General features: G+C 40.5%; 1 protein-coding gene across 1 annotated transcript in view; it reads left to right on the top strand.

The window, feature by feature from the left end:
* The first annotated feature begins 273 nt into the window (after positions 1-273).
* LOC133630334 (calpain small subunit 1-like) overlaps positions 274-16,894 on the top strand; it is a 17,536-nt gene continuing 915 nt past the window's right edge. The window contains exons 1-2 of the mRNA XM_062021896.1: positions 274-714; positions 2,139-2,518. Of these exons, the coding sequence (XP_061877880.1) occupies positions 2,197-2,518 (322 nt within the window). The 5' untranslated portion in view covers positions 274-714; positions 2,139-2,196. The remainder of the gene's footprint in view (positions 715-2,138; positions 2,519-16,894) is intronic.

Here is a 16,894-nt window from a genome sequence, read left to right as displayed (position 1 = left end):
TCAAAACTGCCGTGGTTCAAATGAGCTGCAATGCACTTTATTCACCAGCAGGTGTCAGCCAAGTCAAAGACAACAACTGGTCTTTTCCCACCGATTCTACCGCATTATATATCTGCGGTTTTTGGCACAACTTCAATAAAAACATGAATTCCTGGTCAAAACTTTTGTAGTAAGGTACTGTATTTCTGATAAGGGTGAACGTACTGACTCATATATATACATATTTTTTTATTTTATTTTTTTTTTTAAAAATGTGTATTTTTGCCTAAAACATTTTCTCCGTTTGTATACTCATGATCAACACACTTTTTTCGATGAGCTTGCAAAAACTCCAACAAAAAAAGTGAATAAAAACGATATTTACTTGGTTTTGAGACAGTCAACATTTGCAGTATTTTCGATGTCACTCTCAAAAATCTGTATCAATGGAGTACACTACAGGACACACTGGCTTTACTTTGAAAAACCAAACCGGATGCTCGTGTTGAACGCCGGCTTACTTGACCATTTATGTGCCGGCACCTGTTGTTAAAGAAGAAGCCCACATCAAAGATAACGTCACTAAGCAGACAAAAACTGCACACGATAACAGTGGCGGAGTTTGGATACAACCAGCACCACTTTTTGTGGATTAATTTTGCTTTTTGACAATTCAGCGGAGTCGTCTTTTGACGTTTTTTTACTTGGCTACTTTGTTTCCGGATACTGCTGCGGGTTCGTATGTTTTTATTATTTAGTTGGCTAACAAGTATTCCATAACTTTGTTTACGTTAGACTCAAAGGCACCGGAGGGAGTCAAATTGCTCCCTTTTTGGATTTAATTCTGTTAGAACTTACTTTCAAGTTCGAGCCGGCAAGTTGTGGATGTTACACACAAACTGGTTCGGTCCAAACAAGGACCACTAATGCAGTAAATGTGGGAATGTTACACACAAACTGGTTCAGTCCAAACAAGGACCACTAATGCAGTAAATGTGGATGTTACACACAAACTTGTTCGGTCCAAACAAGGACCACAAATGCTGTAAATGTGGATGTTACACACAAACTGGTTCAGTCCAAACAAGGACCACTAATGCAGTAAATGTGGGAATGTTACACACAAACTGGTTCAGTCCAAACAAGGACCACTAATGCAGTAAATGTGGGAATGTTACACACAAACTGGTTCAGTCCAAACAAGGACCACTAATGCAGTAAATGTGGATGTTACACACAAACTTGTTCGGTCCAAACAAGGACCACTAATGCAGTAAATGTGGATGTTACACACAAACTGGTTCGGTCCAAACAAGGACCACGAATGCAGTAAATGTGGATGTTGCACACAAACTGGTTCGGTTCAAAAAAGGACCATGAATGCAGTAAATGTGGATGTTACACACAAACTGGTTCGGTCCAAACAAGGACCATGAATGCAGTAAATGTGGATGATACACAAAAACTGGTTCGGTCTAAACAAGGACCATGAATGCAGTAAATGTGGATGATACACAAAAACTGGTTCAGTCCAAACAAGGACCATGAATGCAGTAAATGTGGATGTTACACACAAACTGGTTGAGTCTAAATAAGGACCACAAATGCATTAAATGTGGATGTTACACACAAACTGGTTCAGTCCAAATAAGGACCACGAATGCAGTAAATGTGGATGATACGCACAAACTGATTCGGTCCAAATAAGGACCACGAATGCAGTAAATGTGGATGTTACACACAAACTGGTTCGGTCCAAACAAGGACCACTAATGCAGTAAATGTGGATGTTACACACAAACTGGTTCAGTCCAAATAAGGACCACAAATGCAGTAAATGCGGGTCACTGCTTGCAACAAGAGCTATCATAATTTCAGCCAAAAATGTGTCAATGTTTACATATTTTCTCCATTACCTTCAGAAATATAATGTAGTTCCTGGTCTTTGTTTACATAATGTATTCACAGCGTTATGTTTATTGTTGTGGTTGCATGTTTGCACTCTACAGACGGGAGGTTGTTCTCATGCTGTTGTTGATTGTGATCGCTAACTTTGATACACTCTGCAGATTCTTTATTGTCTTTCTTTGGAATGTTATTATGAAACCAAAGTTGCCTGCTAAAAAAAAAAAACACTCGGCGATGTCATCTCTTGGCAGCAACCCTCGCCCCGTGCTGGATGTGAGCCCTGCGTTGAAACCACTGGACCAAGGAAGCATGCTGGCCGCCATCCAGCACCACAGCACTGGTGCAAGAGCCGGAGGCGGAGGCGGTGGCGGTGGCGGTGATGGAGGTGGCAGTAGTGGAGGCGGCGGCGGAGGAGAAACCGCGGTCCCCCTGGGGAGCTCTCGCTTCTCGATCAGTACGACGACGGCCGGGAGCGCCTCCATGTCGACAAGGGCCCCCGAGGGCCCCCCGATGCACTCGCGGAGCCTAGACAACTCCGCCTCGGACCCCAACTACATCTGGCAGACGGTCGACGACATACGCAAGTTTGCCGAAGTGTTGCTTCATCTGAAAGAGGCCTTCAACTTCGCAGGTAAGCTTTGGTCAACTGAACTGTTTTAGGGGCGACGTTTCATGAAAGCGGAGGCATGCAGGGTGGGTTGTTTTTGTGGGACTTACAGGAGCGCTGCTGCTGTTTTTAGGGACTTTTTGCAAAAAAACGAGTCTGGATGACGGCACTCTAGTGTTGGAAAGAATCGGCTTAAAAATTGTGAGAAATTGTTGAATAGCCCGAATGGTGTGAGAGAGAGAGAAAGTTCAACCATGAGGGACAATACCGTTTAGGAATGTGCCTATCAATCAGCAACTGATCGATATTGGACAATTTTTGTGAAGAAATACGGGATCGGCCATTGCCAATTCATGCCTTTTAAAGGCCACTACTAGCGACCACGCAGTCTGATAGTTTATATATCAATGATGAAATCTTAACATTGCAACACATGCCAATACGGCCGGATTAGATTACTAAAGTGCAATTTTAAATTTCGCGCAAAATATCCTGCTGAAAACCGTCTCGGTATGACGACGCCTGCGCGTGATGTCACGGATTGTAGAGGACATTTTGGGACAGCATTGTGGCCAGCTATTAAGTCGTCTGTTTTCGTCGCAAAATTCCACAGTATTCTGGACATCTGTGTTGGTGAATCTTTTGCAATTTGTTCAATGAACAATGGAGACAGCAAAGAAGAAAGCGGTAGGTGGGAAGCGGTGTATTAGCGGCCGGCTGCAGCAACACAAACACGTAGCCGATGTTTCATTGTTTACATTCCCGAAAGATGACAGTCAAGCTTTACCATTGGCCTGTGGAGAACTGGGACACCAGAGACTCTTACCAGGAGGACTTTGAGTTGGATACGCAGACGCGGTACCGTGAGTACGTACGCAGCTGCGGCTTCCAAACATTTGATCGCTTGCCCGTACGTGCGTGCCGCTATGTGCATGTCACGTACGTAACTTTGGGGAAATATATGTGCTGTATGAACTTTGCGGAGGTGAACGGTACTTTGGGCTGTGGGATTGAGTGTGTTGTGCGGGTGTTTGAGTTGTATTGGTGGGTTATATGGACGGGAGGGGGGAGGTGTTTGTTATGCGGGATTAATTTGTGGCATATTAAATATAAGCCTGGTTGTGCTGTGGCTAATAGAGTATATATATGTCTTGTGTTTATTTACTGTTTTAGTCATTCCCAGCTGAATATCAGGTCCCACCCGCCTCTCACAGCATCTTCCCTATCTGAATCGCTCCCACTGCCCTCTAATCCTTCACTCTCACTTTCCTCATCCGCAAATCTTTCATCCTCGCTCAAATTAATGGGGAAATCGTCGCCTTCTCAGTCCGAATCGCTCTCGCTGCTGGTGGCCATGATTGTAAACAATGTGCAGATGTGAGGAGCTCCACAACCGGTGACGTCACGCTACTTACGGTACAGGCAAGGCTTTTTTGTCAGCGACCAAAAGTTGCGAACTTTATCGTCGATGTTCTCTACTAAATCCTTTCAGCAAAAATATGGCAATATCGCCAAATGATCAAGTATGACACATAGAATGGATCTGCTATCCCCGTTTAAATAAGAAAATCGCATTTCAGTAGGCCTTTAAATGATCATGTTTACAGTGATTGTTTTATATGTATTTTTTATGTATGTCATTTTGGATAAAGCGTCTGTCAAATTTTTTTTTTCATTTTTTTTCCCATTTATTTATTTATTTCAGGCAATGACAAAGACGTACAAGTTGACAAAACATAATAATATAAATTAATATAGTGCATTATTGTCCAGTTTTGCCTGAAAGGGAGTGGGAAGAAGAAAACTTATTTAATCCCACCCCCAGTTCTCCATTCAGTGATTATTCACATGAGTTTCACTCTCACTTTGTTCAAGGATTATAATACAGGTGTTGTATCATAGTGGCATTACCACAGGTAACAATAATTATTACACTGTAACAATCACTTGTATCAACAATGTAGGAATAATGAATATACCAATAATGGTAATAGACAACATAGCAATAATGGTAATAGACAACATAGCAATAATGGTAAGGAAACATTGAGCACATGTTAACACTTTGAGACAGAGTACAACAGCAGGTCAAATTAAAGACCCTCATCTCTATATTTGAACCAGACCCCATGTTTGTATAATACCGTATTTCCTTGAATTGCCGCCGGGAATATAGTATCCGCCTGCCTAGAATTACAGCCGGGTCAAACTCGTTTCGCAAAATAATTAGCGCATACTTGGCACTTCCGCCGGGTCAAATTTGAGTCATTAAATTTACCATGGAGGATTACATATCTAAAATAAAACAGTTTTCTAAACTGGACTTTCAATCGAAGCAGGAGGTAATAATTAAAGGAATATCTCCAGAGACTTTTAAAACTGAAGAAAGATAAGGAAGACTGCCTTTGATCAGAAGCAGCTGCACATGGACATCATTTATAAGTAAAAGTAAGACCTTAATAAAGTTTTTTTTATCAAATGTGCTTTTCATGATAAGGTAAGCGCCGAAGTTAAAAGAGGTTTTAAAATAATAAGCGCATGCTTGCCCATCCCGCATGCTTTTGGTAAGCGCAGGAGTGAGAAGAGGTTTTAAATTAATTAGCGCCCCGGGGGCTATTCAAGGAAATACGGTAGTTTAAATCGATTAATAATTTGGCATTGCTTGTGTTGTAAGTCCAGTTTGTTCCATAGTTTTACTCCGCATACAGACACACAAAAACATAGTTTTACTCCGCATACAGACACACAAAAACATAGTTTTACTCCGCATACAGACACACAAAAACATAGTTTTACTCCGCATACAGACACACAAAAACATATTTTTACTCCGCATACAGACACACAAAAACATAGTTTTACTCTGCATACAGACACACAAAAACATAGTTTTACTCCACATACAGACACACAAAAACATAGTTTTACTCCGCATACAGACACACAAAAACATAGTTTTACTCTGCATACAGACACACAAAAACATAGTTTTACTCCGCATACAGACACACAAAAACTTAGTTTTACTCCGCATACAGACACACAAAAACATAGTTTTACTCTGCATACAGACACACAAAAACTTAGTTTTACTCCGCATACAGACACACAAAAACATAGTTTTACTCCGCATACAGACACACAAAAACATAGTTTTACTCCGCATACAGACACACAAAAACATAGTTTTACTCTGCATACAGACACACAAAAACTTAGTTTTACTCCGCATACAGACACACAAAAACATAGTTTTACTCCGCATACAGACACACAAAAACATAGTTTTACTCTGCATACAGACACACAAAAACTTAGTTTTACTCCGCATACAGACACACAAAAACATAGTTTTACTCTGCATACAGACACACAAAAACTTAGTTTTACTCCGCATACAGACACACAAAAACATAATTTTACCCCGCATACAGACACACAAAAACATAGTTTTACTCCGCATACAGACACACAAAAACATAGTTTTACTCTGCATACAGACACACAAAAACTTAGTTTTACTCCGCATACAGACACACAAAAACATAGTTTTACTCTGCATACAGACACACAAAAACTTAGTTTTACTCCGCATACAGACACACAAAAACATAGTTTTACTCCGCATACAGACACACAAAAACATAGTTTTACTCCGCATACAGACACACAAAAACATAGTTTTACTCCACATACAGACACACAAAAACATAGTTTTACTCCGCATACAGACACACAAAAACATAGTTTTACTCTGCATACAGACACACAAAAACTTAGTTTTACTCCGCATACAGACACACAAAAACATAGTTTTACTCCGTATACAGACACACAAAAACATAGTTTTACTCCGCATACAGACACACAAAAACATAGTTTTACTCTGCATACAGACACACAAAAACTTAGTTTTACCCCGCATACAGACACACAAAAACATAGTTTTACTCTGCATACAGACACACAAAAACTTAGTTTTACTCCGCATACAGACACACAAAAACATAGTTTTACTCCGCATACAGACACACAAAAACATAGTTTTACTCCGCATACAGACACACAAAAACATAGTTTTACTCCACATACAGACACACAAAAACATAGTTTTACTCCGCATACAGACACACAAAAACATAGTTTTACTCCGCATACAGACACACAAAAACATAGTTTTACTCCGCATACAGACACACAAAAACGTTTACGAGTGGTTTGAGCTCTCGGCAATAAGAAATATCCAAAGCCTCTCAAGTTATGAGCTTGCACTCGTCTTATAAAAAAACATTGTAGATTAGGTGGCAATAATTTGTTAAAAGCTTTATATAAGATTATTAATGTATTATATTTAACAAGGTCATCAAATTTGTGCAACTTTGATTGCATAAACAGATTATGAGTATGTTCTAAATAACCAACGTTGTGAATGATCCGCACTGCTCTTTTCTGTAATATGATCAGAGGATGAATTGTGTTTTGGTAAGTATTCCCCCATACTTCAACACAGTATGTAAGGTATGGCAGTACCAAGGTGCAGTATAGAGTACGGAGTGCATTTTCATTGAGGTATAGTTTTGCTTTGTACTTAAACATAAACATATATAAACACCTGAAAGTCTTTATATCAGCTAAAACCACCAATCTGTTTCACTGGATTCAGAATAAAACCAATAGATCAATGAGATAAGGTAAGAACAGGATAGAAACAGGTGTGGAACTAGTTACAATGCAATATGCCATGGAAATACAATGTTGACACTTTTGTGCAAATAAGTACAGTTGCACTTGTTTTTTCAAATGTGTTTATTCTGCAAAGGAATGAGTTAAATGTTTAAAATGACTGGTTAAAAGTACTATTATGAAGTGCAATGTCAGCACTATTTTTTTTCCCTGCAATTTCAAATGCACTTGTTTTAATAAATAAACACAGCGTTTTAAAAGCATATACAATCTGTGTAAATATATTAGTTTGTGGTTAAAAGGACTTGGAGGACGCAAAACTCAAAATGCAGGACTTTGGACTTGACTTGAGACTTTCCAGTCTTGACTTTGGACTTGACTCGGGACTTGCCTGTCTTGACTCGAGACTTGAGGGCAAAGACTTGAGACTTACTTGAGACTTGCAAAACAATGACTTGGTCCCACCTCTGCTATATAGTATATTTGTTTACCGAATATGATTCATTAGTATCGTGGTACTATAGTAGTACCGGTATACCGTACAATCCTAATCTGAAGTAAACAAACTACAGTAACGCATTAGTTCCATTAATCACAATACGAAAACAAATGTTTACCTGACAAAAAGAAGAAGCCTTGACGAATGCTCGAGTTATGCAAATCACAAGTTTGGACCCCAGTGTTGAATGTTTGCTCGCGAGGTTAGAATGTCGCTACAACGATCTGCCAACGTGTTCTACACCATTTGTCAACGCTTCATGTTTCTGTCGCTAATTGTGAAGTGAAGGCAGCATTTATTTTCTGCAACAAAAAGGTCGTACAATGCAATTGAAGCTGTCAGTCAAGTGTTGTACACACCTTTCAATTTTGTCACATGGCGGCCTTGACTGCGCGGCCCCTCAAACAGTCTTATCAGTTTTCTAGTAAAGAGGTTATTGCACTGTACAATACGACAAAATGTGCTCCTGACAACTATTATTGAAGGAAATGCAGTATGTAGGTTCCAATATGTTCTCATCCAATTATGTCGGATACAAAAACGGTATCAAGCAAGGATTAAAGGCCTACTGAAAGCCACTACTAGCGACCACGCAGTCTGATAGTTTATATATCAATGATGAAATCTTAACATTGCAACACATGCCAATACGGCCGGGTTAACTTATAAAGTGCAATTTCAAATTTCCCGCCACACTTCCGGTTGAAAACGTCTATGTATGATGACGTATGCGCGTGACGTCAATGGTTGGTACGGAAGAATCCGGACCCATTGAATCCAATACAAAAAGCTCTGTTTTCATCCCAAAATTCCACAGTATTCTGGACATCTGTGTTGGTGAATCTTTTGCAATTTGTTTAATGAACAATGGAGACTGCAAAGAAGAAAGCTGTAGGTGCGATCGGTGTATTAGCGGCGGACTACAGCAACACAACCAGGAGGACTTTGAGATGGATAGCAGACGCGCTACCGTGAGTACAGCTTTGGCTTCCAAACATCAGCTATGTGCATGTCACGTACGTTACTTTGGGGAAATATATGTTTCTTGCCAACTCTGATGGCGGCCGGGGTGTCGTCGAAAGCTACAACGCCCGCCGCCGCCGCCGTCCCGTAGCTAAGTTAGCTTCAATGGCGTCGTTAGCAACAGCATTGTTAAGCTTCGCCAAGCTGGAAATTATTAACCGTGTAGTTACATGTTCATGGTTTAATAGTATTGTTGATCTTCTGTCTATCCTTCCAGTCAGGGGTTTATTTCTTTTGTTTCTATCTGCATTTGAGCCCGATGCTATCACGTTAGCTCAGTAGCTAAAGAGCTTCGCCGATGTATTGTCGTGGAGATAAAAGTCACTGTGAATGTCCATTTCGCGTTCTCGACTCCCATTTTCAAGAGGATATAGTATCCGAGGTGGTTTAAAATACAAATCCGTGATCCACAATAGAAAAAGGAGAAAGTGTGGAATCCAATGAGCCAGCTTGTACCTAAGTTACGGTCAGAGCGAAAAAAGATACATCCTGCACTGCACTCTAGTCCTTCACTCTCACTTTCCTCATCCACGAATCTTTCATCCTCGCTCAAATTAATGGGGTAATCGTCGCTTTCTCGGTCCGAATCTCTCTCGCTGCATTGTAAACAATGGGAAAATGTGAGGAGTCCTTCCTCCTGTGACATCACGCTACTTCCGGTACAGGCAAGGCTTTTTTTTTATCAGCGACCAAAAGTTGCGAACTTTATCGTCGTTGTTCTCTACTTAATCCTTTCAGCAAAAATATGGCAATATCGCAAAATGATCAAGTATGACACATAGAATGGATCTGCTATCCCCGTTTAAATAAAAAAAAATCATTTCAGTAGGCCTTTAAAGCTGCTAAAACCAAACTAAAGTGGGTTCAGTGTATGCTAAGACAGGGATGTCCAAATACCAATAGAAACGGCACTATTGATAATGCATAATAACAATAATTATTATCAATAATATCATTGTTATAAATGCAACAAAACATATATGTAATGATAACTTAAAGTACAAAAGAAAGCAGATAAATGGAGGGGAAGAAAGAGAAGCAAACTGTATTAACCTTGTAGATTGTTATAGTAACAATAGGTTAAGCTTTTACCCAGTTTCCCCTCGGGCAGAGCTGGGCAAATACTTTGACTAAGGGGCCATATTGAGAGAAAAAGTGTGTCTGGTGTGCCAATGTGTATGTGTGTATGAATTATTTATACACATTTAACTGTAAAAACCTGCTGTACAATATGTGTGTTTGGGTCCCTTTTTTTGCAGGAACACTAACACCAAAAGTCACAATGTCCGATAGAGTTTTAAAAACGTTATGAGAGACCACCTCAAAAAAACACAACGGAATTCTACAGTTTTTTTACTGAATGGGACACCCAAAATGTACATGAAAATAAAGAAAGTGGGATTTACATTATTAACTATGAACAATAAAACACTGAATATTAACAACATATGAACAAAGTGTAATAAACACCTACAATATGATATATTATCTCATAAAAATCTGCTTCCGCATATGTTTCTGACACATGTTTCGGGCTGGCCGCGCTAAAAACAAACCCCACCCACTCTGGTTTGCTCCTGGTCTGAGCTGCTATGACGTAGATTATCGTAATGCAGGGGTGGGCAATTAATTTTTACCGGGGGCCGCATGAGCAACCCGAGCACTGCTGGAGGGCCACATCAACAATATTTCAATAAAATGTTGCTCAATATTATTTTTGATATATACCGTAAGACAAATAATAATAATAATAATAATAATAATTAATATAATAATAATACTTTCATTTAACCTAACTTAACTTTACACCAAAAGCACTGCTTTGGAAATAATTTGTACCCCTTTCAGAGATCACATTTAGTTCCCCTTAAACATCCTCATGTTGCACAATGAAATGTAAGCATAGGATGAAGTGTGCATTCCTGTAACTTTCTCTAGTAACAGCATTCCATGATTAATATCAATAAATTAACATGAATAATAAATGACAGTAAAATAAGCACACGTATGACTGAGGAGTCATAGTGTAACTTTGTGTGGTGTTTGAGTTGTCCGACTTTTTGTGTGGCCATAAACGCACCAGTGGCTTAGTACTGTGCGTGTTGGTGACAGATGACAAGTTGGTTTTGGCCTGGTTTGTACGGCAGAAAAGGACTAGTTTTTCGAGATAGAAGTTTTTTACTCATGTTTTTGGTGTGGTTATGGCCCAATATAAACAATTTTGCTCAATAAAGTGATCGATATAATTCATGTCCTCGAAGCATCTCCATAGACGTTACAATAATTGAACGATGTTCAATTGAACGGTGTTGACGAACACCGTTAGGGCCGCTTGTTGTCACTGTCACTCAGAGTTGCATTGCAAAATTACACAGAATAAATGTGTTCATTTTGTTTAGAATTCAGATGGGTTTGATTTGGTGCGCGGCATATATTTGCTGTGCGCAGAGGACGCTTGAGCAGTGCGCAATTGCGCAGGCGCGCACCTTAGAGGGAACGTTGCTTGGCAGTCCATGTCTTGTTGAAAACACGCCATTCCTCATCAACTTTTCTCTTTTTAGCGTCTCGGGAGTAACCGGGCATCACTTGTCGCTGTGCACCTTCACTAACAGGTTACACACGGACATACACCCATAAATAACACTTTTCAAAATAAAAGCAGCACAGTTGTATTGCATGCATGACAGATGTTTTTTTTCAACTTTATTTTGTAATTTGTGATTGCAGCTGTTCACATTCACTCACAATCACGCACGCGCATACATCCACACGGAAGTAATACAAATAGCGCTTTTCAAAACAAAAGCAGCACCGTTGTATTGCACACTCGACATAGATACTTTTTAAAATGTATTTTGTAATTTATGATTGGCGTCACGCGGGCCGGACAGGGACGCACTAAGGGCCGGATGTGGCCCGCGGGCCGCAGAATGCCCAGGTCTGCCGTAATAACTTGTATAACACCCAAAAGCGCAGATTTCAACCATTGAAATACTTTCTGTAGTTCTAAACTTATAAACAGCACTGCACATCATAATGGCGATGACGGTTTTGATGTTAAAGGTCTAAAAAAATTATGTAGAACGTCCGGCGGGCCGGATTGAAAATTGGAATGGGCCGCATGTGGCCCGCGGGCCGTATTTTGCCCAAGGTCTACCCTCGGGGAACAACGTTAATATACAGTATGTTGGATGAAACGTGATTATATGCATGAGTGTATATCCAGCAAGGATTAAAAATGCTAAAACCAAACTAAAGTGGGTTCAGTGTATGCTAAGACGGGGGTGTCCAAACTTTTTCCACTGAGGGCCGCACCGTGGAAAATCAAAGGATGCGAGGGCGCTTTTGAAGCCAATACAAAATATTGTTTTTTTAAGGGAAAAAAACAGCCTTTATTTCAGCTTTGTGTTTTTGTTAGGGGTGCACAATAAATATCGGACAGATAATTGTCATGCCGATTATGAGGAATTAATTATGAGCTCCCCCGAGCTCATTGTAATTAAATATGGCGTCGATAACGTGGCACTTGTTGTTGGTTTATCCACGTTTCGGGAAACGAGCGGGAGTGCCTAGAGAACGGCGAGGCGTGCGGTCATTTCTCTGGTTTTAAAATGCGTGCCTTTTGGTACCCTGTGGGTAGGGACGGCACCGATGTAATAACGCATTTTATTTTCGGGAGCTCCAAGCTGATCTACCTACAACCTGTGTTGTCACTCGGGTTGTCCCGATACCAAAAATTTGTTACCGGTACCAAAATGTATATCGATACTTTTCGATACTTTTCCAAATAAAGGGAACTACGCAAAATGTCAATATTGGCTTTATTTTAACAGAATATCTTACACTACATTAAACACTCACAGTCAAAGAACAATTTTTCAAGGTTAAAATATAAACTATAGTCTGCACCGGACCGAACAGCAGGACAGTTGTAACAACTACATTATTACCTGTCACTGTCTGTAACTCCTTGTGTAGATCTGAATGCTTATTATTTAAATATTTACCTAAGTTTGAAGCAAAGGTGGTAACACTAATCGCCACATTTGGGGAGGAGTGTTTTAAAGCAGCTGTTGTGAGAGTAGCGTATGTGTGTGTGTGTGTGCCCCTTTAAGAATGGCAGTATGTGGGGTGAGTGACGTGAGTAGGTGAGAGGTAGCGCTAGCATGTGCAGGAGAGTTAATAGCATGGTGGATGTCCGGTTGTGGAAATTATAAATAAAGTGACCAAAGTTGTAACTAATCGACGGCCTCGTCATTCCGACCAAAGAGCGGAGCTTTACGGACCTTCTGTGAAGCGAAAGGTCTCCCCTGCTCTGTAGTCACCGCCGCAAAGTGGCACTCAGATGAAAAAGCGGTACCGGTACTTTTGAAAGGTGGTATAGTACCGATTTCAATTGATTAGTATCGCGATACTTTATTAGTACCGGTATACCGTACAACCCTACATGAGTCCACTGTGTATCGGTCGCCCCCTGGTGGTTGGCTGACTTGTTGGTTGTGAACTTACTCAGTTCGAAATGCAGCTGAGCCTGTTTTGTAAATGTCTACCATGAATTGATTAACGTGGACCCCGGCTTAAACAATCTGCTAATAAAAGTTTCAATCAATCAATCAATGTTAATTTCGCAGACGATCACCCTCATTTAGTCGTAGCTGCCGAAATCGTGATCGCGATTCAAATTGGATTAATTTTGCAGCCCTAGCTTCGACACATCAAACCTGATCAGCCACCTGAAACGCCAGCATCGACAGGGTTTTGAAAGCCGCTGCTCAGTGGCCTAGTGGTTAGAGTGTCCGCCCTGGGATCGGTAGGTCGTGAGTTCAAACCCCGGCCGAGTCATACCAAAGACTATAAAAATGAGAGCCACTTGGCACTCCGCATCAAGGGTTGGAATTGGGGGTTAAATCACCAAAATGATTCCCGAGCGCGGCCACCGCTGCTGCTCACTGCTCCCCTCACCTCCCAGGGGGTGGAACAAGGGGATGAGTCAAATGCAGAGGGTAATTTCACCACACCTAGTGTGTGTGTGACTATCAGTAGTACTTTAACCGCAAATAAAAGGTTAAATCTACATTCGGAAAATGATTTATGTAAATAAGTTATCAGTATCGGTCTTGAGAAGCAGGAAGTTGTCTGTATCGGCTTGAAAAAAAAATACACAGTGGAACCTTAGTTTTTAGCGTCAACTTTTCAAGTTTTTCCCGTTACTTAGCTCGTTTCGTCCATTTTTGTTCCTGTGAAGAGATCTTGTTCCTGTGAAGAGATCTTTCCCCAAGTGGAGGAGTTCAAGTACCTCAAATTAGGGAAGAGTGGATCGTGAGATCGACAGGCGGATCAGTGCAGCGTCTTCAGTTATGTACCGATCCGTTGCGGTAAAGAAGGAGCTGAGCCGGAAGGCGAAGCTCTCAATTTACCGGTCGATCTACGTTCCCATCCTCACCTATGGTCATGAGCTTTGGGTTATGACCGAAAGGACAAGATACGGCTTAGGCTGCTGCCCCCGCGACCCGACCTCGGATAAGCGGATGAAGATGGATGGATGGATGTTAAGGAGGCAGTTGATTTTGGACACCCCTGTACTAAGTTATCTGAACAAAACCTCTTAGCTTTGTGTTCTATGCAAAGTAGTGAATGTATTAATATCGAATGAATTATGTTTTTTTTACAATAATGACTCCGGGCTGCACTTGAGGCGCCGGTTTAGCACAGATTACCAAGTCTACTTCCTTGACACATTCCAGGTTGTGGACAACGCCATTGTGGCGTGACTCACAGATCCGTAAGGGCGTCTGCAATCTGCACCTTCATGCACAATTACATAAAAGGACGTGTTACTCTTTCGCCCGTGCACAAAGTAATTTTTACATTGCAGTTAACCAGATACAACAGTTCTTAAACGATATATAATTAGGGAGGGGTACCGATACCAGGGTCCGTAATAGCATTGTGGTAGTGACCAGACCAGGGGTCGGCAACCCAAAATGTTTGAAAGAGCCATATTGGACCAAAAATACCAAAGAAAAATCTGTCTGGAGACGCAAAAGATTAAAAGTCTTATATAAGTGTTATAATGAAGGCAACACATGATGTAAGTCTCTATATTAGCTATATTAGCCTACTATCAAAATGACTTTAAAAGTCTTATATAAGTGTTATAATGAAGGCAACACATGATGTAAGTGTCTATATTAGCTATATTAGCCTACTATCAAAATGACTTTAAAAGTCTTATATAAGTGTTATAATGAAGACAACACATGATGTAAGTGTCTATATTAGCTATATTAGCCTACTATCAAAATGACTTTAAAATTCTTATATAAGTGTTATAATGAAGGCAACACATGATGTAAGTCTCTATATTAGCTATATTAGCCTACTATCAAAATGACTTTAAAAGTCTTATATAAGTGTTATAATGAAGACTACACAAAAATATAAGTTGAAAAGGATTTGCAAATCATTGTTTTCTCTTTTTATTTACCATTTACACAACGTGACAACTTCACTGGTTTTAGGTTTTGTAGATGGATAAATGGATGCAACCCAAGCGCTGGCTGGGTCTTAAGTAAATGAGCCGTATTGATCAGAGTTCTACGATAATTAAAATACTAACCGTCTGGAAATTGACCACGGTTTGTCATTAACACAGGTATTTGTTACATCCTAATTAAAAAGCAACTACAGACTTACAATATAGAGACATAACACCACGTCTTGTCGTAACATCTTGCTGGGAAATGTTGAGTGAATTGACGGCATGTCTTTCCAGTTACCATACAAACTATTTCCAATGAAAAACAGAAAGCAATCCACAAATATGCAAGGGGGTAAATGGTGTACCTAGAATAGACGGGGATCTACTCTCCTTGAAGTGGGAATTGCAACATTTTTCGAGCTTGAGAGACTTCCTAGTAATGTTACTGTGTCACAACGCCTGCCATTAGCTGTCAAACTCTCACCGCCTGACGAAAGAAACCGGTTCATAATCAGCCCTCGCTGTAAAATGATATTACTTCTGAATGCCCTGGTTTTTTTTTTAAAGATGGTTTAGTAAACACAGGCTGAGTTCTGCGAACGTGCTGATGACATGTGACTGAGTATTCCCATTGGAGAGCTTGTTCCGGCTAAATACAGGAAAAGGCAGATTTAGGGGACTGAGCCTGATTAGGACGTTGAAAACAAACCGTGCACTATTGAGGAAAGTATTAAGGCTGCGTTGTGTTTAAACCTCATTCCAAAACCCTCAGAAGAGAATGTTTGAGAGCAAGTGTATTCTATAGACCACACCTGGGCAAAGTAAGGCGCATGCTAAGCTTTTCAATCCGCCCCGCCGGACATTCCCAAATATTTTTCTTTAGATCTTTAAGATGGAAAGTGTAGCCGCCATTATGATGTCTAGTGATGTTTTCTAATGACCGGAAGTCTTGGACTATACAAAGTATTTCAATGGTTGCAATCTGCACTTTTGTTCAAGTTAAAGTAGCAATGATAGTCACACACACACTAGGTGTGGTGAAATTTGTCCTCTGCATTTGACCCATCCCCTTGTTCACCCCCTGGGAGGTGAGGGGAGCAGTGAGCAGCAGCGGTGGCCGTGCTCAGGAATCATTTTTGGTGATTTAACCCCCAATTCCAACCCTTGATGCTGAGTGCCAAGCAGGGAGGTAATGGCTCCCATTTTTATAGTCTTTGGTATGACTCGGCCGGGGTTTGAACTCACAACCTACTGATCTCATGGCGGACACTCTAACCCATACTTGCCAACCCTCCCGTTTTTAGCGGGAGAATCCCGGTATTCAGCGCCTCTCCCGACAACCTCCCGGCAGAGATTTTCTCCCGACAAACTCCCGGTATTCAGCCGGCGCTGGAGGCCACGCCCCCTCCAGCTCAATGCGGACCTGAGACTGAGTGGGGACAGCCTGTTCTCACGTCCGCTTTCCCACAATATAAACAGCTTGCCTGCCCAATGAACGGAAAAGTTAAACAGGACAATACTGCCATCTAATGGATAGCCACCGGAACACTGAAATTCAAGTATTTATTTATTTTTCTATGTAAATAAAATAAATATATATATATATATATATATATATATATATATATATATATATATATATATATATATATATACATATATATATATATATATATGAAATACTCGAGTATAATATCAACCTGCCGATATTATC

The sequence above is a fragment of the Entelurus aequoreus genome, linkage group LG15, assembly GCF_033978785.1.
Source record: "Entelurus aequoreus isolate RoL-2023_Sb linkage group LG15, RoL_Eaeq_v1.1, whole genome shotgun sequence".
Classification (NCBI taxonomy): Eukaryota; Metazoa; Chordata; class Actinopteri; order Syngnathiformes; family Syngnathidae; genus Entelurus; species Entelurus aequoreus.
Note: the sequence above shows the minus strand (reverse complement) of the source record. Positions and strands in the feature narration are given on the sequence as shown.